At 50.3% G+C, this 25,840-nt stretch overlaps 2 protein-coding genes and 1 long non-coding RNA gene across 5 annotated transcripts in view; 1 reads left to right on the top strand and 2 right to left on the bottom strand.

Annotated features, from left to right (window-relative positions):
- The first annotated feature begins 474 nt into the window (after positions 1-474).
- LOC309518140 overlaps positions 475-25,840 on the top strand; it is a 178,407-nt gene continuing 153,041 nt past the window's right edge. Inside the window, exon 1 of the long non-coding RNA XR_014213350.1 lies at positions 475-608. This is a non-coding gene — a long non-coding RNA (uncharacterized lncRNA). The remainder of the gene's footprint in view (positions 609-25,840) is intronic.
- LOC309517395 (platelet glycoprotein Ib alpha chain-like) lies at positions 607-2,620 on the bottom strand (the record flags this gene model as incomplete). Its single annotated transcript, XM_082196632.1, has 2 exons — positions 607-1,948; positions 2,570-2,620. The coding sequence occupies 2 exons, from the start codon at positions 2,618-2,620 to the stop codon at positions 617-619; spliced, it is 1,383 nt and encodes a 460-aa protein (XP_082052758.1). The 3' UTR covers positions 607-616.
- The window catches only part of CHRNE (cholinergic receptor nicotinic epsilon subunit), a 30,588-nt gene continuing 18,536 nt past the window's right edge, over positions 13,789-25,840 (bottom strand). For all 3 annotated transcript variants that reach the window (XM_082197731.1, XM_082197730.1, XM_082197729.1), the window contains exons 3-12: positions 25,197-25,241; positions 24,789-24,898; positions 23,671-23,826; positions 21,828-21,931; positions 21,442-21,642; positions 20,097-20,211; positions 19,543-19,657; positions 18,262-18,475; positions 16,228-16,358; positions 13,789-14,229 (exon numbers count right to left, since the gene is read on the bottom strand). In XM_082197731.1, the coding sequence (XP_082053857.1) occupies positions 14,071-14,229; positions 16,228-16,358; positions 18,262-18,475; positions 19,543-19,657; positions 20,097-20,211; positions 21,442-21,642; positions 21,828-21,931; positions 23,671-23,826; positions 24,789-24,898; positions 25,197-25,241 (1,350 nt within the window). In that variant the 3' untranslated portion in view covers positions 13,789-14,070. The remainder of the gene's footprint in view (positions 14,230-16,227; positions 16,359-18,261; positions 18,476-19,542; positions 19,658-20,096; positions 20,212-21,441; positions 21,643-21,827; positions 21,932-23,670; positions 23,827-24,788; positions 24,899-25,196; positions 25,242-25,840) is intronic.

Below are 25,840 nucleotides of genomic sequence, written 5' to 3'. Positions count from 1 at the left end.
GGGCCGGAGTAAGTAAGGGGAATCCCTGCCCTGGGACTACGGGGGAAGCGAGCCTCCTCTTCGGGCGAGGAGAGACAAAAGTGGATTTAACGAAACTCTTCTGCCCCAGGGAAACTTGTGCCCCTCCTCCCGCTCTTGCTAGACTACAACTCCCATCATCCCTGACCATTGGGGGCCCATCTGTCCTGGATGCTTCAGCTCAAGTTCCTCCATCTCCGCGGGTCGGACTAGATGTCCCTTGGGTGCCTTTCCAGGGCTACAATTCTTCCCTCCTGTTACGGAAAAATCTACCGTAGGTGTGAGGCTGCTCCGTCCCCCAGCCAGTCAGGCAGAGCCCGCGGGTCCCTGCAGAATAAAGGAAGGAGTCCAACCAACCGGAGCAAATAGCTGTAGACCAAAGTTTATTGCGCAGTAGTTTCAAAGAGCAAATTTTGAACCCCGAAGATGGGGTGACAAGGACTTTTAAAACTTTCCCACCACATCCCAGAATACAGTTCATACAGCATCACTGACATGTCACAAAAGGGGAGGGGTTAACCTTGGCAAACATGCCAGACAAGTCCTTGGTACAAGAATAGCATAAGCAGACATGGCAGGGCAAGACTCAGGTATAAGATTAGCACAGACAAATACACGCGTGGTCGGTGGTGGAGGGTGCGGTGCGGACACTCGTGGCTGGCCCTGCGGTGGAAGGTGCGGTGCGGACACTCGTGGCTGGCCCTGCGGTGGAAGGTGCGGTGCGGACACTCGTGGCTGGCCCTGCGGTGGAGGGTGCGGTGCGGACACTCGTGGCTGGCCCTGCGGTGGAGGGTGCGGTGCGGACACTCGTGGCTGGCCCTGCGGTGGAAGGTGCGGTGCGGACACTCGTGGCTGGCCCTGCGGTGGAAGGTGCGGTGCGGACACTCGTGGCTGGCCCTGCGGTGGAGGGTGTGGTGTGGACCAGTGTCGTGTGGAGAATGGAGTGGAGCTCAGTGGTGGCGGCGCCCCCTTGGCCCCCATCGCTGTCTCCCTTGGGCCCCTGGCAGTGCGCCTGGAAGTCCATGACGGGGCGTCCCTTCTCGTGCGCGGGCGCCTGGCACTCCACGCTCTCGGGCTTGTTCTCGGTGATCTCCATCACGGGGCCTTGCACGCGAGTATACACGCTCGACTCGTACTCCAGGATGTAGTCGCGCAGGTAGACCAGCGCGCAGTCGCACACCCAGGGGTTCCCCGCCAGGTACAGGTAGGCAAAGTAGTTCTCCTCGGGGAAGAAGCCGTCGGGCACCCTCGGCAGCCGGTTCCTCTCCAGCCGCAGGATCTCCAGGCTGCCCAGCCCGGCCAGCAGCCCCCGGGGCAGCTCCTCGAGCAGGTTGTCGGCCAGGTCGACGACCCTCAGATTCTGCAGCCCCGCGAAGGCTCCCTCAGGCAGATCCCGTATCCCGTTGCCCTGCAGCTCCAGATCCTCCAGGGCGCGCAGGGCGCGGAATCCCCCCGCCGGCAGCCGCGAGAGCGCGTTGTGCGCCAGGGCCAGGCGCTTCAGCGCGGGCATCCCCTGCAAGGCGGGCAGGCTCTGCAGGCCGTTGTGCGACAGGTCGAGCTGCTGGAGGCCGGGCAGCGAGGCGCCGCCGCCGCTCTCCAGGGCGCGCAGGCTGTTGTTGGACAGGTCGAGCTCCACCAGCGCGCTCAGGTGCTGGAAGGAGGCCAGCGAGACGCGGCTCAGGCGGTTGGAGCCCAGCAGCAAGATGCCCGTGTCCGGGGGCAGCCCGGCGGGGACGCTGCTCAGCCCCTGCCCCACGCAGCTCACCTGCAGCAGGTCCTTGATCTTGTTCATCTCGGACTGGCAGGGCGGCGGCACGGCCTCGGGGGCTCCGGCCGCGGCCAGCAGGGTCGCCAGAAGGACGCGCAGGGCGCAAGGCGGCAGCATCGCTGGGGAGGCGGGGAGAGAGGAAGGCAGGCGGTCACAGGGGGGCTTGGGCACCCAGAATAATATAATGGGGGGCGGGGCACCCACAAAGTCAGTGGGCAAAGCTGGGGGTCTTGCCTCCGCAGCCAGCCAGCGAGGCCCCCTTGTTGGATAAAAGCAGCAATGCAAAAGCCAGCTGCAGGTGGCTGGAATGCAAAACAGGATGTTGTTGTTTCGAACTGTACTGTTGGGAAAAAGGGGGAGTCTATTCTCTGTACTGAGCACCGGATGTTAGCTCAGAGTGTCATCTGACCTGTGCTGGAAGTACAGGGGAGGAGTTGTGACTCTTCTGATGGAGTCTGGAGGGAGCAGTCACGTTTCTATGTACTGCTGAATGACAGGAATAAAAGACATGTAAATAGGACTCCTGTCTGTCTCATTTCCCCTCCCTGGGGGGAAAGCAAAGAGAGAGAAGCAGAGGGTGTGTTCACCTCACGTCTAATGAGGAGAATCCGTGGGGGGCTAGGGCACAGAGGCAGAGGGGTCCCCGAGTCCCTCCCCAAGGAGAAGGGGGCCTCTCTGGCTGCAGAGAGAAGGAGCTGCCACCGCTGGCCGCTGCAACACGGACCTGCGAGGCCCCAGGTACATGCCTGCTGCACATGGTGCGTGTGACATCGCGCACCCTACCTGCAGCCGTGTGCAGGTGACGCCGCACCTCTGCGTTAGGATGGCGCGCATCCACGATCCTGAGGATGAGGTGGGAACCCTGTTCAGGCCCGTCTGGGATGTCAGGCCGAGCAAAGAAGAGTGACTAGTGGGGTGCCACAGGGTTCTGTCTTGGGCCCGGTCTTATTCAACATCTTTATCAACGACTTGGATGATGGACTCAAGGGCATCCTGATCAAATTTGCAGATGACACCAAACTGGGAGGGGTGGCTAACACCCCAGAGGACAGGATCACACTTCAAAACGACCTTGACAGATTAGAGAACTGGGCAAAAACAAACAAGATGAGCTTTATCAGGGAGAAATGTAAAGTATTGCACTTGGGCAAAAAAAAATGAGAGGCACAAATACAAGATGGGGGACACCTGGCTTGAGAGCAGGACATGTGAAAAGGATCTAGGAGTCTTGGTTGACCACAAACTTGACATGAGCCAACAGTGTGACGCGGCAGCTAAAAAAGCCAATGCAATTCTGGGCTGCATCCATAGGAGTATAGCATCTAGATCAAGGGAAGTAATAGTGCCACTGTATTCTGCTCTGGTCAGACCTCACCTGGAGTACTGTGTCCAGTTCTGGGCACCACAGTTTAAGAAGGACACTGACAAACTGGAACGTGTCCAGAGGAGGGCAACCAAAATGGTCCAAGGCCTGGAAACGATGCCTTATGAGGAACGGCTAAGGGAGCTGGGCATGTTTAGCCTGGAGAAGAGGAGGTTAAGGGGTGATATGATAGCCATGTTCAAATATAGAAAAGGATGTCACCTAGAGGAGGGAGAAAGGTTGTTTTCTGCTGCTCCGGAGAAGCGGACACGGAGCAATGGATCCAAACTACAAGAAAGAAGATTCCATCTAAACATTAGGAAGAACTTCCTGACAGTAAGAGCTGTTCGACAGTGGAATTTGCTGCCAAGGAGTGTGGTGGAGTCTCCTCCTTTGGAGGTCTTTAAGCAGAGGCTTGACACTTCCGGGGGCGGCACGAACGACAATGGCGGTCTCCTTCCCGCTGTGAAGGGGAAGCTCCGCAAAAACGGGTCGTCCGCTACGGCGAAGCGGAGACCCAAACTGGAAAACCACAGGCAGAGTTAGCCTGTGGCCGTGGGACTCGGCGGGCACCATCAGCGCCCCCCAAAACGTTGAAGGAACCCCGTAAGGGGATCCGGAGCATGAAGGGGCTGGCGCGGTGCTGTGAGTTGATTGTTGTTTTTGTGGAGTGAAGCCGCGAAGCTGCTGTCGGTGAGCGCTGACCCTTCTCCTGGAACAATTCGGCTAAAGAACGCAACAACCCGTGAGTAAGGGGAAAGATTGATTTGGAGACTAACTTTAAAGATTTCGGCCAAAACGGGGGACGCAACCAGGAAGTCCGTCTCCCGGTACTGTTTAAAAGATTCAAAGCAAAGATTTTAAACTTTCTAACGCCTTTGAAGTCGCGCTTTAAAAAGAATTAATTTGAGTATTAATTAAACTGGACTTGGTTTTGGCATTATCTGAGTTTATCTTCTTATTTTTGGACGTTATCGTACCTCTTTCTTAGTGGATTTACAAATCTTTCAAGAAACCCAGGCAGTCGGGCTGCCAGACTGTCAAACTGTCAGTTTGTGGATTTGGCTACTTGGATTGCTACATCGGACTGTTATTTGTTCTGCTGAACTGATACACTGTTTCATGGAACCTGGCACTTTTTGAGACATTGTAAGTAACCTAAGGAGTAACTCTGCTAAGTTTTAAAGCTCTGAAGGACTTTTGGGACTTAGAAGCTGTTGGACACTGTTATAAATGCTTAAGGGATTTTGGAGAGTGCAAGAAACTTTACATGTTTTACACCCTAAGATTTATCTAAACTCCCTCTAGAGGAACTGTGGATTATAACTGCTGGGGAACTGTTATTCTTTTTTTATTTATCTCCTGTCTTGTGGATTCCCATGGGAATAGTTCACTGACTGACCTTGACACGTAGACAGAACTGGGATGAGTGGAACTGGGAGAACAAGATCAGCTAAAACTAAGGCACAACAAACTACTGTAATTTCACATCTGCGCAGATCATCGGTTCCCATTGTACTGGCACAAGAGGAAGAATCAGAGCAGGCCAGGCCAGAAGGAATGGCTGCAGGAGGGGATTCCCCCTCAGTACTTGATAATTTTTTTGAAAAATTGGAAGGCCTGAGCAGGCAAGTATCTGAACAATCATCTAAAATTGATCAAAATACAGCTAGTGTTGACAATTTGACTAAACAAGTGGCTTTAAATGCACAATCAATTGGGAAGCTGTTTGAAGCTACAACAGAAAATCGCAAAATAGCTGAGGAGGCTAAACAGAAAGCAGAGGCCGTACAAGAGGAAGTCAAACCTATGCGCAAGCAGATTGGTGAACAGCAGGCCTATCTGTCTATGATTGAATTACGAAGTAAGGAAAATAATTTGAGATTGAGGTCAGTCCCTGAGCTTGAAAAAGGAGATTTAATTGACTACTTGACAAAAGAATTCACAAAATTTTGGCCTTTGGAAGAAGACAAAGATTTCAGAATTCTAAGTGCATTCAGATTGGGAAAAGTCGTGAAAAAGGGCAAGCCTAGAGACTGTTTGATCTCTCTGAGAACGAAGGAGGAAAGAGATAAGATACTGAGTGCACACTTTCTAAAATCACTCGAAATTCAAGATTTGAGAGTGGAAATCTATAAAGACATCCCGAAACATTTATTGGAGCTCAGATCTTGTTACGCAGATCTTGTCAAACTGTTGAGAAGTAATTCAATTGCCTTCAGGTGGGAATTTCCCCAGGGACTATCCTTTAACTTTAGAGGGAAGAAAGTGAAAATCAAAACAGCTGAAGATAAGGAAAAAATTTTGAGTGATCACGGAAAGACCTTCAGAAAGGGACTGTAGAACCGGGAGCCTTGGGTTCTGGACTACCAGGATTGTTACCTGCACCTTTGGGGCCTGAAGACCAGGAGAAAGAGACACCACCACAAAAGGGAGAATAGAAACGTTCAGGATGTCTCTGCAGCTTTTAAGTTGGAATATTAACGGCTTTAATTCCCCGGAAAAAAGGAAGAGGATTTTTCATTTATTAAAAAAGGAACAATTAGATATCATCTGTTTGCAGGAAACACATGTGATCAGGCTCCACAGAAAAGTGGTAATCAATAAGAGACTAGGTCAAGAATTTATTTCATCGGACCGAGTGAAGAAAAGAGGAGTTGTGATATATGCAAAGGAGAGCCTGTCACCAAAATTCCTTTTTAAAGACGAGCAAGGAAGAATTTTGGCAATTGAAGTGCAAATACAAGGGGGGAAATTTTTAATTTGGGGAATTTATGCTCCGAACGAGGGGAAATCGGAATTTTACAAGAAGCTGCACGAGACAATGCTGGACTATATGGACTATAACAACATCATTATGATGGGTGATATGAATGGGGTGGTATCTACAAACATGGACAAAGCGCAAAACCAAAGTATGACCAAAGAGGGCAGACGACCAAAAACTTTTTTTGAATTAACTGACAATATGAACTTGGTTGACATCTGGAGGACAAAGAACCCCCTGGGAAGAGAGGGGACATTTTTCTCTGAAGCCAAAATGACATGGACAAGAATCGACCAAATTTGGATAACTAGAGGACTGGCACCCAAGACTAGAAAGGTGGAAATCTGCCCAAAAACCTGCTCTGACCATAACGCAGTAAAGATGGAAATGAGGCTAACTACAACCGGCTCCTTTAGATGGAAGATGAATGACACCTTATTTAGAGACCAGGAGATTGTTAAAAAGGCCCAAAAGACTCTGAGTGATTATTTTGAAATAAATTTGAAAACTACAGTGGAAAAAAAGAGTAATCTGGGATGCAAGTAAGGCGGTTATGAGGGGGTTTCTGATACAACAGAATACGATAAAGAAAAGAGCCCAGAATGAGAAAAAAGATAAGATTTTGGACAAAATAAAAGAAGGTGAGAAAAAATTAAGACTGAAACCAAAGTCACAGGAGATTCTGAGAGAAATTAAACTTTATCAAGCACAATATTCAAAACTGATAAATCAGGAAGTAGAATGGAAAATCAAACAAATGAAACAAAGGACTTTTGAATCTGCAAACAAATGTGGAAAACTGCTAGCTTGGCAGTTGAAAAAGAGACAGAAATTGAATACGGTTACTAACTTAGAAGTTGAAGGGAGAAACATTTAGAACCCTGTGGAGATTAGAAAATGCTTCCAGAGATATTTTAAACAACTTTATACCCAAGGGCTGCAAAAAGAGACTGAGATAGACCAATTTTTAAGAAACAATGGATTACCAAAACTCACTCAAGAAAATAAGACAATGTTGAACTATAAAATAACAGAACAAGAGATTGAAGGTGCCATTCAGAATATGCAACTGGGCAAATCTCCAGGGCCGGGTGGTCTTACCTCTAGAATCATAGAATCATAGAATCATAGAATCATAGAGTTGGAAGAGACCACAAGGGCCATCGAGTCCAACCCCCTGCCAAGCAGGAAACACCATCAGAGCACTCCTGACATATGGTTGTCAAGCCTCTGCTTAAAGACCTCCAAAGTAGGAGACTCCACCACACTCCTTGGCAGCAAATTCCACTGTCGAACAGCTCTTACTGTCAGGAAGTTCTTCCTAATGTTTAGGTGGAATCTTCTTTCTTGTAGTTTGGATCCATTGCTCCGTGTCCGCTTCTCTGGAGCAGCAGAAAACAACCTTTCTCCCTCCTCTATGTGACATCCTTTTATATATTTGAACATGGCTATCATATCACCCCTTAACCTCCTCTTCTCCAGGCTAAACATGCCCAGCTCCCTTAGCCGTTCCTCATAAGGCATCGTTTCCAGGCCTTTGACCATTTTGGTTGCCCTCCTCTGGACACGTTCCAGTTTGTCAGTGTCCTTCTTGAATTGTGGTGCCCAGAACTGGACACAGTACTCCAGGTGTGGTCTGACCAGAGCAGAATACAGTGGCACTATTACTTCCCTTGATCTAGATGCTATACTCCTATTGATGCAGCCCAGAATTGCATTGGCTTTTTTAGCTGCCGCGTCACACTGTTGGCTCATGTCAAGTTTGTGGTCAACCAAGACTCCTAGATCCTTTTCACATGTACTGCTCTCAAGCCAGGTGTCACCCATCTTGTATTTGTGCCTCACATTTTTTTTGCCCAAGTGCAATACTTTACATTTCTCCCTGTTAAAATTCATCTTGTTTATTTTTGCCCAGTTCTCTAATCTGTCAAGGTCGTTTTGAAGTGTGATCCTGTCCTCTGGGGTGTTAGCCACCCCTCCCAGTTTGGTGTCATCTGCAAATTTGATCAGGATGCCCTTGAGTCCATCATCCAAGTATTATAAGTCTTTGAAAGATCATCTGATTCAACCATTAAAAGAGGTTTGTAATGAGATTATTGGGGGGGGGGGGAGAAGGCACCGGAGTCGTGGAAAGAAGCTTTCATCACATTGATACCTAAATCTGAAACTGAAAAGACACAACTTAAGAACTACCGTCCCATTTCCCTGTTAAATGTGGATTACAAAATTTTTGCAGATATTTTGGCAAATAGACTAAAAAGAGTGTTAAATGAAGTGATTCACAAGGACCAGGCAGGCTTTCTTCCAGGTAGACATTTGTCTGACAATACAAGGAACATTATTGATATATTGGAACTTTTGCCAATGAACACCAATACAAAAGCAGTATTGATTTTTATTGATGCGGAGAAGGCCTTTGACAACATTTCATGGAAATTTATGAAGGAAAATCTTAAAGGGATGGGAGTGGGACGGGGGTTTGAAAACTGTATAGAAGCAATTTATTCAGAACAAAAGGCCAAATTGATAGTTAATAATGTGGTGACAGAAGAGTTTAAGATTGAGAAAGGATCACGACAGGGTTGCCCTATTTCCCCACTGCTATTTATTTTGGTCCTGGAGGTGCTCTTGAACATGATCAGAGGGGACCGGTTGGTTGAAGGAATCCAGGTCGGAGCTAAACAGTATAAACTTAAAGCTTTCGCAGATGACTTGGTTTTGACATTACAGGAGCCAGAATCTAGTACGAAAAGGGTCTTAGAACTGATTCAAGAATTTGGTCGGGTGGCGGGATTTAAATTAAATAAGCAGAAAACTAAGGTTTTGGAAAAAAACTTGACAACTTCAGAAAGGGAAAGGTTTCAGAAGGAGACAGACCTAAATGTGGTGAAAAAGGTGAAATATCTAGGGGTTAATATGACAGCTAAAAATCTAAATTTATTCAAAGATAATTATGAAAAATGTTGGTCAGAAATTAAAAAGGACCTAGAAATTTGGTCAAAATTGAAGCTTTCCTTGTTGGGCCGAATTGCTGCTATAAAGATGAATGTACTGCCAAAAATGTTGTTTTTGTTTCAGACCTTGCAGATTGTGGACAAGATGGAGTGTTTCAAGAGGTGGCAGAGAGATATCTCCAGGTTTGTCTGGCAGGGCAAAAAGCCCAGAATAAAATTTAAAATATTAACTGATGCTAAAGAAAGAGGGGGGTTTGCCCTGCCAGACATGAAATTGTACTATGAATCAGCAGCTTTCTGCTGGCTGAAGGATTGGCTACTTCTGGAGAACACTGACATTTTGGATTTGGAAGGGTTTAACAATGTATTTGGATGGCATGCATACTTGTGGTACGACAAGGTTAAAACTCATAAAGCTTTCAAGAACCATATTGTCAGGAAGGCAGTGTTCAATGTCTGGACAAGATATAAAGATTTATTAGAAAGTAAGACCCCAAGGAGGTTGTCACCAATGGAAGCTATGGCTCAGAAAAGACTCAATATGGAGGCCAACTGGCCAAAGTATTGGGAAATAGTAGAAAAAGATGGAAATACATGGAGATTGCAGAGTTTTGAGAAACTAAAGGATAAAGTGCGAGATTGGTTACATTATGCTCAGATCAGAGAGGTCTTTAATATAGACAAAAAAATAGGCTTCCAGGTGGAAAAATCGAAACTAGAAACAGAACTGTTAGAACCAAAAACTAAGGTACTTTCAAAAATGTATAACTTGCTGTTAAAATTTAACACTCAGGATGAAACGGTCAAATCAGCTATGATAAAATGGGCGCAAGACATTGGGCATAATATTATGTTTGCTGACTGGGAAAAGTTATGGGCCACCGGAGTGAGGTTCACGGCATGTAATGCCTTGAAAGAAAATATTATGAAAATGATATACAGGTGGTACATGACCCCAGTCAAGCTTGCAAAAATATACCATTTGCCAGACAATAAGTGTTGGAAATGTAAAGAAACTGAAGGAACATTCTTCCACCTTTGGTGGACGTGCCCAAAGGTTAAGGCTTTCTGGGAAATGATCTATAATGAGCTAAAAAAGGTATTCAAATATACCTTCCTTAAGAAACCAGAGGCCTTCCTTTTGGGTATTGTCGGCCAAATGGTGCCAAAGAAGGATAGAACTTTTTTTATGTATGCGACAACAGCAGCAAGAATACTCATCGCAAAGTATTGGAAGACTCAAGATTTGCCCACTCTGGAAGAATGGCAGATGCAACTGATAGACTACATGGAACTGGCAGAAATGACTGGCAGAATCCGGGATCTGGGAGAAGAGATAGTGGAAGAGGACTGGAAGAAATTTAAGATCTACTTGCAAAAGTATTGTAAACTGTATGAATGTTAGAATGATGTAGGATATAAAGGTAACGTGGCGTTAGTGACAAATTTGAAAGGAGTATGTAAAAATTGGTTTATAAGAACAAAGGTGAAACTTGAACAATATTATGTTAAGCTCAAATAACTGATAAGAAATGGGAAAAATTGGAGACGTAATAGTTGAATTGTATAACAAAAGATAAGATTTGAAAGAAGGTGAAGTATTGCTGAATAAGATTTTATAAACAGGAACACAGAAAAGGGAGATGTGAGGGAGTCATGAAAGAGGGTTATGGAAATAGTATTTAAGAAATTGAATCATTTTCTTTCTTATGTTTTTTATGTTTTTTTGCTTGTTCTTTCTGTATGTTTTGTATGTTTTTCTTGTCTTTTGGTGTTTTTCTTTTTCTGGATTGTGAATGGGAAGTTTGTTGGTTGTCTAAATTGTTTAAAACACTTAATGAATATTTTATAAAAAAATAAAATAAGCAGAGGCTTGACAACCATATGTCAGGAGTGCTCTGATGGTGTTTCCTGCTTGGCAGGGGGTTGGACTCGATGGCCCTGGTGGTCTCTTCCAACTCTAGGATTCTATGAAGGTTGTCTCTGAGCACGTGCAGAATACTGTTCCTTCTCCTTGGGAAGCCAAATCAGCTTTCCTTCTGCATGCCGAGAGAGGCGTGCGCTCCTCCCTGACCTTTTTTTATGGGGGGTGTCTCTGGGGCTTCCTGCAAGAAGCATCACTGCCGTGTCCCCCGCCCAGCCTGCACCCAGGACGTGCCCCCTGAGGGTCCCGAGGGTCCGGCCAGGGAGAAGGGCCTCTGACGTCAGAGCAGGAGCAGCAGGGGTCCCAGGAGCCCCCGAGCCAACTGCATTCTGTCTCGGAGAAGGTTTCCCAACAGGCAAGGGAGGGAACTCTATTCCACCACACCCCGGAACTTGAAGGGACCCCCAAGGGACATCTAGTCCAGCCCCCTGCTAGGCAACCAAACATTTCTGCAAGCGAGTCCGAGTTAGGGGGGGTTTGCTTGTCGATCTCTCTCTCTCTCTCTCTCTCTCTCTCTCTCTCTCTCTCTCATGCACGCAAACCCTTTCCTTGGGGCTGATGCTCTTCGGCAAACTGGATGGAACCTCAAATGTCCAGATGCGCCCCAAATTCAGCTCGGCTGGATTGTGACCTTCCAAGCAGAAACCCCGAGGGAAATGGCTTGGAGGTGCCTCTGGGGGCGACCCAGAGACACAGGCTGGCCTCCTGGGGAGGCGGGGGGGGGCGCGTCTTCAGGCTCCTGGTCTTGTCTCTTAATTCCAGTGGGAAGCCCCAGGACTCTTGAACCCAGGGCCGGAGTAAGTAAGGGGAATCCCTGCCCTGGGACTAGGGGGGAAGCGAGCCTCCTCTTCGGGCGAGGAGAGACAAAAGTGGATTTAACGGATCTCTTCTGCCCCAGGAGGGGTGGGAAACTTGCGCCCCTCCTCCCGCTCTTGTTAGACTACAACTCCCATCATCCCTGACCATTGGGGGCCCATCTGTCAGGGATGCTTCAGCTCAAGTTCCTGCATCTCCGCGGGTCGGACTAGATGTCCCTCGGGTGCCTTTCCAGGGCTGCAATTCTACCATCACCTCTGTTTCAAAACAGCTGCGCTGGTTGCCAGTTTCATTTCCGGGCCCAGTTCAAGGTTTCAAGCCCTGAAGTATTCCAGCCCCCCAACACCTGAAAGACCCCCCTCACTCCCTCCAGACCCTCCCAAGTGCTGAGGTGAGCAGAGGGGGCCCCTCGGTATTCCCTCTGTCCTTGGAGCCTTGGTGGGGGGTGACATCCCGGGGACAGGGGGCCTGCCCTCTCTGTCGCGACCCCTGACCTGTGGAACTCCCTGCCTAGGGAGCGGCGCCTTGCCGAAGACTCTCCTTCTCTGGCTTGACTTCTTTTGACCCTCGAGGGCTATTTTTCATGACCCGCCTTATTTCAGTGGTGGGTCAGTTACTTAAAGTCGTTTTTAATTATATTGTGTTTTGATGCGTCCTGGGACCTTTGGATGAAGGCTGGGTAATCAATCAATCAATCAGTCCTGACTGCAGAACAAGCACCCCATTTTCCAGGGAGCGAACCACAAGCTTTCTCGCCACAGCTAAGAACATGGTTTCCCCTTCTCGTTCCAGCCTGGCGAGGAATTCTGTTGCACCCAAAAGCTTGCCAGCTGCTTTTCCGGCCGGGTTGGCAAGAGCAGGCCGCGGGGTCTTCCAGCAGAACTCCCTCCCCTCCGCAAAAAAATTAATGTCTTCCACACACCCTGAATCTTACCTTCCTCCTCTGCTTCTCCTGGTCCCACTCAACGCCTTGCTCGCTCGCTCACTCTCTGGCGCCCTGACTCGAACCCACAGCCCTATCTCCTGCGCCCTGAGCAGCGGAAGCCCCTCTGTGGTTTCCTGAGCCCCCACCGCCTGCCTCCCCTTCCAGCGCCCTCCCCAAGGGAAAGACAAGACTGGGACTTTCCTGGGAGAGGAGCTGAACCCAAGTCTGCCAGCACCAGATTATGGCGTCCTCCTCTGGTCGCCTCGCCTCCAAAAGGGCTCCCGGCAACTGGGGCTTCGTGCGGCAGCCGCTGCCCTGCGGAACTCCCTGCCTCTTGAGATCCAGCAGGCGCCTTCCCTGCATTTTCAGCCCCTGCTAACAACAGATGAGCCTGTCCCCAGTCGCTTAGAAAAATGAGGCGAGTGTAAAAGAGTTTCAGCGCTTTCATCTTCTGTGCCTTTTTGAACCATGAATTTCTCTCTCTCGATTTCCTTGTTTTACCTCTTTTTGCAAACCTCTCCGAGTCGCCTTTTCTTTTATTACAATCAAGCGGCGTATATAGGTTTTATGGGATGGATAAAGTAAGAAGTGAACGAGGCAGCAGCAGCCCCGCTCCCGTCTCACCCATGAACCAGGGTTCAAAGTTATTCTACTGCAAACAAGAAAAGACACAAGTTTCTGCTAAGAATCCAGTGTCCAATTCTTGGGACCCCAATTTAAGAAGGATACTGCCCAGCTGGAAGGTGTGTAGAGAAGGGAGACCAAGAGGATGAAGGGTGTGGAAAACAAGCCTGATGAGGAACGTGTGAAAAATCTGGGGGTGTTTAACCTGGAAAAGAGCAGACTGGGAGGAAATACGAGAAGAGGGAACAAGCTTGTTTTCTGCTGCTCTGGAGGGGAGGACTCGAACCCATGGCTTCAAACAACAAGAAAAGAGATGGCTATGAAATACAAGGAAGGACTTTCTGATTGCAAGAGCTGTTTGACATTGAAACAGAGGACCTTGGAGGTTTTTGAAGAGACGCTGGATGGACACCTGTCAATGGTGCTTGAGGTGCGATTCCTGCGTTGCAGGGGGTTGGGCTGGATGACCCCTGGGGGTCCCTTCCAATTCTAGGATTCTATCCAGAGGTGGCCGTAGATGGAAAGACAGGACACATGAGGCATTTGCCAGGACGTTGCAGAGGCCAGCTCAGAAAGTGTCTGTGTGTGTGTGTGTGTGTGTGGGTGTGTTTCAAAATAGCACAACACTGGTCACATTATCTTTTATCGGGCCTCTGCAAACATGCGCAGACTTTGCAATCGCACACAACCGGGTCTGCTTTGCAGAGACAGCTCATCATGTCTCCATCTGGGTTTGGTGAGGGCAGACCTTCCGAGAACCTCAGAAAAACCCCGCTGTTCAGACCTGCTCGTTGGGGTGCAGGACACAAAATTCAGGTCAAGCAGCTCGGAGACCCCAGAGGTCCCCTGGAGCCACAGCTAGGAGCTCCCTGTGCCACACACACTCCGGGGCTGATTCATGCGCAGCGCTCCTACTCCTGGAGCTCCTCTCCTGGGAAGGGGTTGCTCGGCACGGCGTTGAGTTGCCCCATGGCGAAGATGGCGAGGGTGCCAATGGCGAAGAGAGCCATGGCCGCCCAGAAGCACATCTTGTCAATCACCTTCCCGATCAGCACCCAGTTTTCCATCTCCTGCAGGGAGAGAGAAGCAGGACGGGGGTCAGAGGGCTGCCTGTGGAGGGGGGCAGGCCCCAAAGGTGGGGGGCAGGCAGGAGAGACATTTGGGGGGGCCTCCAATCCCCTAATAGGGACGCGGGTGGCACTGTGGGTTAAACCACAGAGCCTTGGACTTGCCGATCAGAAGGTTGGTGGTTTGAATCCCCGCGACAGGGTGAGCTCCCGTTGCTCGGTCCCTTCTCCTGCCAACCTAGCAGTTCAAAAGCACGTCAAAGTGCAAGTAGATAAATAGGTACCGCTCCAGCGGGAAGGTAAACAGCGTTTATGTGTGCTGCTCTGGTTCGCCAGAAGCGGCTTAGTCCTGCTGGCCACATGACCCAGAAGCTGTACGCCGGCTCCCTCGGCCATTAAAGTGAGATGAGCGCCACAACCCCAGAGTCGGTCATGACTGGACCTACTGGTCAGGGGTCCCTTTACCTTTACCAATCCCCTAATAGGAACCAGGCTGCAAACGCAGCCTGGATAGCTCCGTCGGTTAGAGTGTAGCACTGATCATGCCAAGGTTCTGGGTTCGATCCCCCGATGGGACAGCTGTTTATTCCTGCCATGTGGGGGGGGGGGCTGGATGACCCTAAGGGTCCCTTCCACCTCTACGGTTCTAGATTTTGCCACCCAGAAGATGCCAGAATACAATCCCGGCTGAGATCGAGAGGAGTTTATTTATTACATTTGTGTGCCCTTTTTCTTTTGCTCCTCAAGGAGCTCAAGGGTGGGACATAGGCAGTGTTTTCTTTCCTGGGGGGATCCTGAACCCCTAAACATTTTGCGAATCTTTGTACTTTTGTCCATTTACTGTATTTATTCTTCCCAATTTGCACTATGAAATGGTGATTTTCTTGAGTCAAAATGAGAGTACCCCTAAACATTTGTGTGTGTGTGTGTGTGTGTGTGTGTATCCCGCCCTCCCCAGCCAAAGCTGGGCTCAAAGCAGCTAACAACAGTAAAATAATACAGTATTCTAATATCAATTCAGAATCAAATTAATGGCAACCATTGGGCAAGAGTTCTATGAGGATTACTGAAGGAGGGGGTCAGGCTGTGCCCTGTGGAACAGCTTCGTCTTGCAGGCCCTGCGGAAAGATGTCAAGTCCCGCTGGGCCCTAGTCTCTTGGGACAGAGCCTTCCACCAAGTCGGGGCCAGTACTGAAAAGGCCCTGGCCCTAGTTGAGACCAGTCTAACCTCCCTGTGGCCCGGGACCTCCAAGATGTTTTTGTTTGAAGACCGTAAGGCCCTCCGTGGGACATACCAGGAGAGGCGGTTCCCTAGGTACGAGGGTCCTAGGCCGTGTAGGGCTTTAAAGGTTAAAACCAGCACCTTAAACCTGATCCTGTACTCCACCGGGAGCCAGTGCAGCTGGTATAGCACCGGATGAATGTGATCCCGCAGCGAAGACCCCGTAAGGAGTCTCGCCGCGGCATTCTGCACCCGCTGGAGTTTCTGGGTCAGTCTCAAGGGCAGCCCCACGTAGAGCGAGTTACAATAATCCAGTCTGGAGGTGACCGTCGCATGGATCACAGTGGCTAGGTCAGGGCGAGAGAGATAAGGAGCCAACTGCTTAGCTTGGCAGAGATGAAAAAATGCCGCCTTTGTTATAGCTGCAATCTGCGCCTCCATAGAGAGGGAGGTATCGAAGATTACACCCAAACTCTTAACGGACGGTGCTGGCACTAATTGCACCCCCGCAAGAGATGGGAGTTGCCCCCCCAATCCCAAACATATTTTTTAGAAGAAAAAAAGCACTTTGCATAGGGTTACCCCAACCACCCCCCCCCCGCTATTCTCACAACAACCTGCAAGGAAAGTGAGTTGGGGAGGCAGCGACTGGGCCAAGGTCACGTGTAACGGCCTCCCTGGCAAAGCAAGTGGCGGGATTTGAACCCTGGTCTCTCGCAGGTCCTCTCCCAACAACGTCCGGGAGGCGGGGGGGGGTTGGAGGAAAGACGGGGGCTCACCGCACTGTCAGCACTCTGTTCCCTGGTGCTCTCAGCAATGAAGTTGCAGGCGTCCACACACTCCTTGATTTCGGGCGCCAGGCTTGCCAGGTTCTTGTAGAGGGTGCTGGTTCCTCCCACGTCCAGGCCGTCTGCGGGGGGGGAGGGGGGAGGAATATACCTTAAGAGCTTGCCAAAGTTGGCGACGCACAAATTTGCACACTCATGCACATCTCACAACTCCACCTTCGCCAAAGAAGGATGTTGCACACCAGGTTGGCAACCCTAAACCTGTAGTTTAAGGCTGAATTCTGTTTTTTTAAAAAAGATATTTATTAAAGTTTTACAAATTATATCAAACAAAACAATACACACAAACACAAACAAAAAAAGAACAAGTATAATTTCATAACCTTATCTTCTTAAAACATATTTCACTGACCTCCTCATACCTCCCCTTTCTGCATTCCCATTTCAAAAATTTAGTTCGGCAAATCCTCTCTCTTAATTTTGTCTAATTATCATCCTTACTTTCCTTTCACTTAATCTTTACAGCTGTACTCCATTTGATTTTAAAAGCCACATTATTCTAAAGTTCAGTTTAAGGCTGAATTCTGGACACAATGGGATTTGGGTTACCATCCAAGATGCGGGAGGAAAGATTTAATAATAGGACATTTTATCATATGTGGCGGGGTTGTAATGCAATTTAAAAATTTTTTGGGAAATGATACATAATGAATTGAAGAAAATGTTCCACTTAACATTTGTTAAAAAACCGGAAGCATTTCCGTTAGGGATTGTAGGGAAAGACCTGCCAGAAAACAGAAAAAACATCTTCATGTATGTGACAACGGCCACGAGAGTCCTAATAGCACAAGGATGGAAGTCTGAAGAAATTCCAACTAAAGAATCATGGCAAGAAAAATTGATGGACTATGCAGAGCTGGCAAAATTGACACACAAGCTACGGGACAAGGATAACTGTAACTTTAAAGATGAATGCGAAAATGATGGATTGTGCGGAGTTAGCCAAACTGACCAGCAGGATTCGGGATCAGGGCGATCAGAAATCCCAGGACAATTGGAGTAAATTTATTGTAAACTTAAAGGATAACTGTGAAAATTTAAAGACACTAGCAGGACTGATGTAATCCCTATGATGTAGATAAGATGTAAAAAGTTAAAATACGCGAGTGGGTTTGATAAAGGGATACCAGCTGAAGGGAAGGAGGGAAGTCGCAAGCTGGGCAGAGCGAAAAAGGTTTATATGTTGATTCATGTACTGTAAGAACGACTGTGTAAAGAAAATAATAAAAAATTATTGGGGGGGAATAAATGAAGGAGAGGACTCAAACTCATGGCTTCTAGTGATTCCAACTAAACTAACTTTCTGACAGTGAGAGCCATTTGACAGAGAAACAGATTTCCTGGGACTTCCCTTCCTTGGAGGTTTTTAAACAGAATCTGGGGGGGGGGCACCTGTCGGGGATGCTTTAGCTGAGATCCCTGGGGCGGGTTGGACTAGATGACCCTTGAGCAGTGGCGTAGCGTGGGTTCTCAGCACCCGGGGCAAGGCAAGTAATTTGCGCCCCCTAACCCGTGGATTTTAGCACTCGAGTCTCTTCCGTGCCCGCCCAGATGTTGCGCCAGGTGCGGCAGGCCCCCCCTGCACCCCCCACACTACGCCACTGCTCCCACCACAAGTCTTCAGGACAGCTATCTGAAGGCTGGCGCGGGGAGAAGGTCTCTCTGCCCCACCACCAGGCTTCGGAGGAGTTCCGAGGACAGTGGGGAAGACGCGCTGCGCTTCCCCACTGTCCCGGAGATTTCCCTATGGACTTTTGTCTTGCGAAGGGCCGGCCAAACGCGCGCCCCCCAATGTTGTGCCCGGTGCGGCCGGCACCCCTGGCACCCCCCACGCTACGCCACTGCCCTTGAGGGTCCCTTCTGACTGTGCGATTCTAGGAGCGCCGGGGCGTCTCCACCAGCAGCCCTTTGTCCCCTTCCTGCCCACCCGTGACCCCCAGATTCCCCCCCCAGGGGGGGACTCACAAGCCGTGCTGTATCCCGGCACCCTCTGGAGCCCGTGGCGCTTTCCCTGGCGCTCAAAGAGGATCTCGCTTCGCGGCTTCTTCAAGATATACTCCTCCGCCTTCAGGATCACCCCGAAGGAGCTGCGCCGTCGAGGGCGGGGGGCGTCCCAGGGGTCTTCTTCCGCCGGCTCCAAGCTGGAGCCCAGGTAGCGTGGAAGGAGCTCCAAAAAGACCTGGGATGGGGGGAGACAGGAGACGGGGGCCGTTCGAAAAACACCTTTTCTTAGGACCTGTTTGGATCTGTCGGTTCCAAATTCAACCTCAACCATCCTGTAAATTTTTTGGGGTGTGTGTGTGTGTGGGGCTTAATTCTTGCCATTTTTTCCCCGCAAGGTGAAGGCAACCCTGTTTAAAGGTAAAGGGACCCCTGACCGTTAGGTCCAGTCGTGATCGACTCTGGGGTTGCGGCACTCATCTCGCTTTACTGGCCTTGGGAGCCGGCGTCCAGCTTCCGGGTCATGTGGCCAGCATGACTAAGCCGCTTCTGGCGAACCAGAGCAGCACACGGAAACGCCGTTTACCTTCCTGCTGGAGCGGTATCTATTGATCTACTTGCACTTTGACATGCTTTCGAACTGCTAGGTTGGCAGGAGCAGGGACCGAGCAACGGAAGCTCACCCCGTCGCGGGGATTTGAACCGCCAACCTTTGGCAAGTCCTGGGCTCTGTGGTTTAACCCACAGTGCCACCCACGTCCCTTCAGCCCTGTTTTAATGTTTAACAGACCACTGTATTTTAATACTTTGTTGGAAGCTGCCCAGAGTGGCTGGGGAGACCGGAAATAATAGTAGAAATAATAAATTATTATCATTATTCTTCAAATTATGTTTTGGGCTGCGAGGAACTCAAACCAGCTATTGTTTTCGTGGCTGGACGACACTGAGCTCGGTTTGTCGAAGAAGCACGCTGCTTTTTGGAAAGCCGAATAGTTTTCATGTTCCCTCTAAGCAGGAGGTCCTGGGTTCAAATTACAACAGCCGGTCTGGGAACGACTCCAGAGTCCCCAACCCCAGAGACGAAAGTTGGGGACCAGACCCTGCAGGGGGTCCAGTTGAGAAATCCCGAGCCCTTCCCAATTGGGGACTTTTTGGCAGGACCGCCCCCCCCAAATAAAACTTTATAAATGCCCTCGCATGGGCTTGGTTTGTGCAGGAGCGCCCCCAATCTGAGTGGGGCTGGCTTCACTGGCCTTCTTGGGCAAATGGCAGAAGCCAGACCCCCCCCGGCCCCCCCATCCTCACGTGTTTCAGCCGCTGCGACATGGTGTGGGTGCTGGGGCTGCGCAGGGAGACGTTGAGGACGATGACGCAATTTGTGACGATCAGGGTGGCCACCACCATCACAAACAGCAGGTACCTGCCCGGCAGAAGGACACAGGAAACGTGGTTTAAGGTCAGTGTTGTCGACACGGGCCGGCAGCAGCGGCGGCCGTCCAGGGTTTTAGGCCGAGGGTCTTTCTCCCTCCAGCCCCAGCTGGAGGTGTGGCGTGGGGTTCGAATCTGCATGCAAGGCAGGGGGGCTCTCCCGCTGAGCCCTTCCCCTAAAAGCAATGCAAGATCCTAGTCCACATGGAGGAATTGGGGGCTTTCTGCTTGCAAAGCGGAGCTACGGCCCTTCCTAGAGTGTGGGTCTGTGTTGTGGGGCTTCCAGGCCATCCTGAGCCCCCTCCCCTCCAAAATCCACCCCACTAGGTCTAGTTGCCGCCTCCCCATGACACAAATTCCCACCCTGCTCCCCACATATGGGCAAACACTCTCCCGAGAACCCAGGAGTCCTGGCCAGGGGGACGACTCACTTTCCGATCAGGGGGACGCTGAGCGAGGTCTCCGGAACCTTCTGGGCGATTAGGAACAAGAAGACAGTCTGGGCTAGCAGGACAGAGATGCTGACGGTGATTTTCTGGCCTCCCGCTGCCCGGGAAGAAGGCAGGAGTCAGCAAGCCGCGTGAGGAAGCAGCAAAAAAGGCGAATGCGATTCTAGGCTGTGTCAGCGGAAGTCTTGTGTTCCAATCAAGAGAAAGAAAAGTCCTGCTCTGTTCTGCCTTGGGGAGACCCCGCTGGGAGTCCTGCGTCCAATTTTGGGCGCCACAGTTTAAGGGGAATATTGACCAGCTTGGAGGTGTGACTGAGATGATCAAGGTGTCTGGAAGCCAAGCCTGATGAGGAACGGTTGAAAGACCTGGCTATATTTAGCCTGGAGAAGAGGAGACTGAGAGGAGAGATGAGAGCCGTCTTCAAATAGCTCAAGGTTTGCCCCATGGAGATCCCAGGCCACAGGGAGGTTAGTCTGGCCTCAACCAGAGCCAGGGCTTTTTCGGCCGTGGCCCCGACTTGGTGGAACGCTCTGTCCCAAGAGACCAGGGCCCTGTGGGACTTGACATCTTTCTGCAGGGCCTGCAAGACAGAGCTGTTCCGCCTGGCCTTTGGCCAAGGCACAGCCCAATGGTTGCCATTAATTTGATTTTGAATTGATTATAGAATGAATTGATTGTAGAATGTATTTTAATTAATTGATTGTGATTTTATGTGAACGGTGTTATTTTTACTGTTGTTGGCCGCTCTGAACCCGGCTTCAGCTGGGAAGGGTGGGATATAAATAAATAAATAAATAAAAAATAATAATTATTATTATTATTATGGTGGTACCTCGGGTTAAGTACTTAATTCGTTCAGGTCTGTTCTTAACCTGAAGCACCACTTTAGCTAATGGGGCCTCCTGCTGCCGCCACGCCACCGGAGCACAATTTCTGTCCTCATCCTGAAGCAAAGTTCTTAACCCGAGGTACTATTTCTGGGTTAGCGGAGTCTGTAACCTGAAGCGTTAGCGGAGTCCGTAACCTGAGCCCGAGGTACCACTGTATTATTAAGGATGGAGCATGCTTGTTTTCTGCTGCTCCACAGGGTAGGACTCGAACCCATGGCTTCAAGTTGCCAGGAAAGAGATTCCAACTAAACATTTGGAAGGACGTTCTGAGGATAGGAGCCATTGGACTGCTTCCTTAAGCGGAGGCTGGAGAAGGCATTATTTCAGCTGCGATTCCTGTATTTCGTGGGGCTGGGCTAGATGGCCTTTGGGGGTCCCTTCCAACTCTCTCCTCCCCTGCCCTGCCCCCCCTTCCCTCCCCAGGGGGGATGACTCACATTCCGCAGGCAGGAAGTAGACCAGGACCACCAGGGAGGAGATGAGGACGCAGGGGATGATGATGTTGATGATGTAGAAGAGGGGCTTGCGCTGGATGATCAGGTAGTAGCGCACCTCCGAGAAGCCGGGGGCCTCCACCCCGGAGACGGGGGCCAGGACCTTGCGAGCCGGCCGGTGCTGAATGGCCCACTCCCCATTCTCTGGGGGGAGACAGAAGGGGGCATGGCAGTGGGGCTGAGAGAGGCAGAGGGTGGGTTGGGGGGCAAGCGATGCCTCCAGCGTCTCTCCAGGACGGAAAGCAGGGTGGGGGGTCTTCAGGTCTGGACTCGCTGCCCCTCCAGGGTTGTCCCCCCACCACCTCCCAAGGCGGACGCCGGTCCCCTACCTGTGAAAGCCTCTGGGTCAATGACAATCTCCTCCACGGGGACCCCGGTCTCGTCGTCGCCTCCAAATGTAAGCACCACTTCCCTGGCGTTGTACGATTGGGACCTGGCGAGAGATCAAGGGCGAAGCTGTGCTTTTGTGGTGTCTTCCATGAGCTTACTGTATTCTTATTATTTGGAAATTGTTTTTATTTGATTTTACAAATATAAATTTGTATAATGATGATGATGATGATGATGATGATGATGATACCATCTGGCTGGGTTTCCCCAGCTACTCTGGGTGGCTTCCAACAAAACACTAAAATACAATAACCTATTAAACATTAAAAGCTTCCCTGAACAGGGCTGCCTTCAGATGTCTTCTAAAAGTCTGGTAGTTGTTCTCTTTGACATCTGGTGGGAGGGTGTTCCACAGGGCGGGCGCCACTACTGAGAAGGCCCTCTGCCTGGTTCCCTGTAGCTTTGCTTCTTGCAATGAGGGAACCGCCAGAAGGCCCTCGGAGCTGGACTTCAGTGTCCAGGCTGGACAATAGGGGTGGAGACGCTCCTTCAGGTCTACTGGGCCTTTGAGGCCGTTTAGGGCTTTCAAGGTCAGCACCAACACTTTGAATTGTGCTCGGAAACGTACTGGGAGCCAATGTAGGTCTGTCAGGACCGGTGTTATGTGGTCTCGGCGGCCGCTCCCAGTCAGCAGTCTAGCTGCCGCATTCTGGATTACCGTATTTTTCGTCCTATAGGGTGCACCGGCCCATAGGATGCACCTCGGGTTTTTTTTTGGGGGGGGAATGAATAAAAATTTATTCCCCCCCCCCGCCGTGGCTGCCGCCCCAAGCCTTGCGCACACCTGCCCGAAGCACAGGGCACCCTCCGGAGGGCTCCCTGTGCTTCGTGCGACAGGCTGCCGCCCCAAGCCTCGTGCGCTCGGCGGGACCTCCTGCCGGGTGCGCGAGGCTTGCGGATAGCTTCCTGAAGCCCGGAGAGTGAGAGGGGTCGGTGCGCACCGATGCCTCTTGCTCTCCAGGCTTCAGCGAAAGCCTGCACTCGCCCCATAGGACGCACACACATTTCCCCTTCATCTTTGGAGGGGTAAAAGTGCGTCCTATGGGGCAAAAAATACGGTAATTGCAGTTTCCGGGTCACCTTCAAAGGTAGCCCCACGTAGAGCGCATGACAGTAGTCCCAGCGGGAGATAACCAGAGCATGCACCATTCTGGCGAGGCAGTCCACAGGCAGGGAGGGTCTCATCCTGTGTACCAGGTGGAGCTGGTAGACAGCTGTCCTGGATACAGAATTGACTTTATCCCTATGGAGAGATATCTCTGAATCTCAAGACTTCCCCATCCCCTCCCCGGGTCCTAATTGTCAACATTTTCAACCGTATATTATTTCATAATCTATATATTTTGCATCTCTCCATATTGCCCATAGTATTTGTTACATATATAGAGAGATGGCTGTCCCCCCTGGGTTTTTCGTTACCTGCACAGGTGAGGTCACACGCCCACCTCTAGTCACATGTAGAGGAAGTTTGTCCCAGCCCAGGAGGAAACAGGAAGTTCTGATTGGCTGGTCCAGACACCCCCTTTTTATGTCCACTCTAGGAATGTGTTGTATTTGACTGCTCTGTATTTCACATGTCACAGGGACTCTCAGAGGTCATCCAGCCCAACCCCATACAAGGCAGGAATCGCAGCAAAATCAGTCTTTGGGTGATGCAGGTCCCAGCTGCCCTTTCTCCAGCCCCTGACCTGGAGTCCTTGGCAGCGTTTCCTGGGCGCGGGTCCAAGCGAGTGTTTCGAACCCCTCACCATGGGCTCCCCACCCCCCACCCCAGGCTCTCACCGGAAGACGAGGGAGCAGTTCTGCCAGTCGAAGGGGAAGAAGGTGACTTCGATGGCACAGGTGCTGCGGAAGATGGCTGGGGGCAGCCAGAAGATGGACCCCCCGGGGTAGATCAGGACGTTGCAGAAGTAAGCCACCTGGAAATTCCCGTCGATGCTGGAGGGGGGCAGAGAGAGAGAAGGAAGGGGGCAGCAGGGGTGAGGAAGGCGAGGAAGGGCCAGATCTCCTTTTCATAGCAAACAGCCAAGGGTCACAAACCCTGAGAATGCAGCCCCCCCAAAAAGACTCACTTGTTTGTGCTTGGCTGTGGTGGTATTTGTTTTCATGTGTGAGTGGGGTGGGTGGGTGTTTTGGATCAGGTTAACCATATTGATCTGTATGCCGTTGGTGGATTTTTGTCGTTGTCTTGTTGGGCTGTGTGTGTGATAAAGGGGAGCCATATAACGGGGTGAAGGCTTCTTCTTCTATTTGCCCCCATGTCAGTTTCAGTTTGGGATGCGGGTGGCGCTGTGGGTTAAACCACACAGCCTAGGGCTTGCCGATCAGAAGGTTGGCGGTTCGATTCCCGCGACGGGGTGAGCTCCCGTTGCTCGGTCCCTGCTCCTGCCCACCTAGCAGTTCAAAAGCACGGCAAAGTGCAAGTAGATAAATAGGTACCACTCCGGCGGGAAGGTAAACGGCGTTTCTGTTCGCTGCTCTGGTTCGCCAGAAGCGGCTTAGTCCTGCTGGCCACATGACCTGGAAGCTGGATGCCGGCTCCCTCGGCCAGTAAAGCGAGATGAGCGCTGCAACCCCAGAGTCGGTCACGACTGGACCTAATGGTCAGGGGTCCCTTTACCTTTTACCAGTTTCAGTTTATTGGTTAGTTTTTCGAAGGAACAGAAGTGAATAGCACAGAACCTGCACCAGCGGCGCTGACACAAAACCCCACGTATATTAAGTATAATAGAAACATCGCCACCCGACCCCCCCACCCCTTTCCCTGAATGTCTCAACAAATGAAGCTGATCTGTAAAAAAATCTTACTTGGAGAGGGGAGGAGAGAGAGAGAGATTGCACATACTTTTGTAAACTAATAAAATCTTTAATAAAAATACATTTTGAAAAGTAAGACTCACTTGTTTTCCAGGACGATGTCTGGAAGCCAGACCTTGTCCGCGGGGACCTGAAGCGCTTTGACGCCGCCATAGTCCTCGCTCTTGTATTCCAGCCGGTAATCGAGCCATTGCTGAGATGATAGAAGCACAGAGCTGGAGGGTCAAAAGAGGGTCCCCGAAGGTCATCCATCCCAACCCCCTGCGATGCAGGAATCTCAGCTGACGCATCCGTGGCAGGTGGACCCTCCAGCCTCTGCTTAAAAACCTCCAAGGAGGGAGACGCTGCCACCTTCCAGCCCAGCGGCTTTTACTGCCAGAAAGTTCTTCCTGATGTCGAGCCGGAATCTGTTCCCCACCCCACGGCTTCTCTGGGGAGCAGAAGCCCCAAATGCCCCCACCATCTAGGGGGAGTAGCAGCCTGAGACTTACATGTGTAATCCAGACGTTCGTGGTCAGGGTCTCTTCCTTCTCGTTCTGAGGAGAGGAAAGGGTGTGGGGTGAAATAAAACATTTAAGGTTATATATAATGTAATATAAATGTTCATTAATGTACCAAGCAAGCGCATACATAGATGTGTGGACCACATGTCTGGAGCAGCACAGGAAAACAGCCCTGATACCATCTTGACTCCCAAACTGACCAAATGATTTCTCTGCAAGGTCTAAGGAAAATGGAAAAGCCTCCCCATTGTCTTTTCCTTCACAAATCCTGCCTTAAGGGTATGTCTGTGTATGAATAGGGCGAGCCTGTGACCTGACTCAAGAACTAAGTATTTATCATTAATAATAATAATATATTATTTATACCCCGTCCATCTGGCTGGGCTTCCCCAGCTACTCTGGGCGGCTTCCAAAAGAATATTTAAATACTGTGATACTTCAAACATTAAAAGCTTCCCTAAACAGGACTGCCTTCAGATGTCTTCTAAAAGTCTTGTAGTTCTTGTTCTCTTTGACATCTGGTGGGAGGGCGTTCCACAGGGAGGGCGCCACTATCGAGAAGGCCCTCTGCCTGGTTCTCTGTAACTTGGCTTCTCGCAGCGAGGGAACTGCCAGAAGGCCCTCGGTGCTGG

The sequence above is a fragment of the Podarcis vaucheri genome (assembly GCF_965113315.1).
Source record: "Podarcis vaucheri genome assembly, chromosome: 13".
In the NCBI taxonomy this organism is placed as follows: domain Eukaryota; kingdom Metazoa; phylum Chordata; class Lepidosauria; order Squamata; family Lacertidae; genus Podarcis; species Podarcis vaucheri.
Note: the sequence above shows the minus strand (reverse complement) of the source record. Positions and strands in the feature narration are given on the sequence as shown.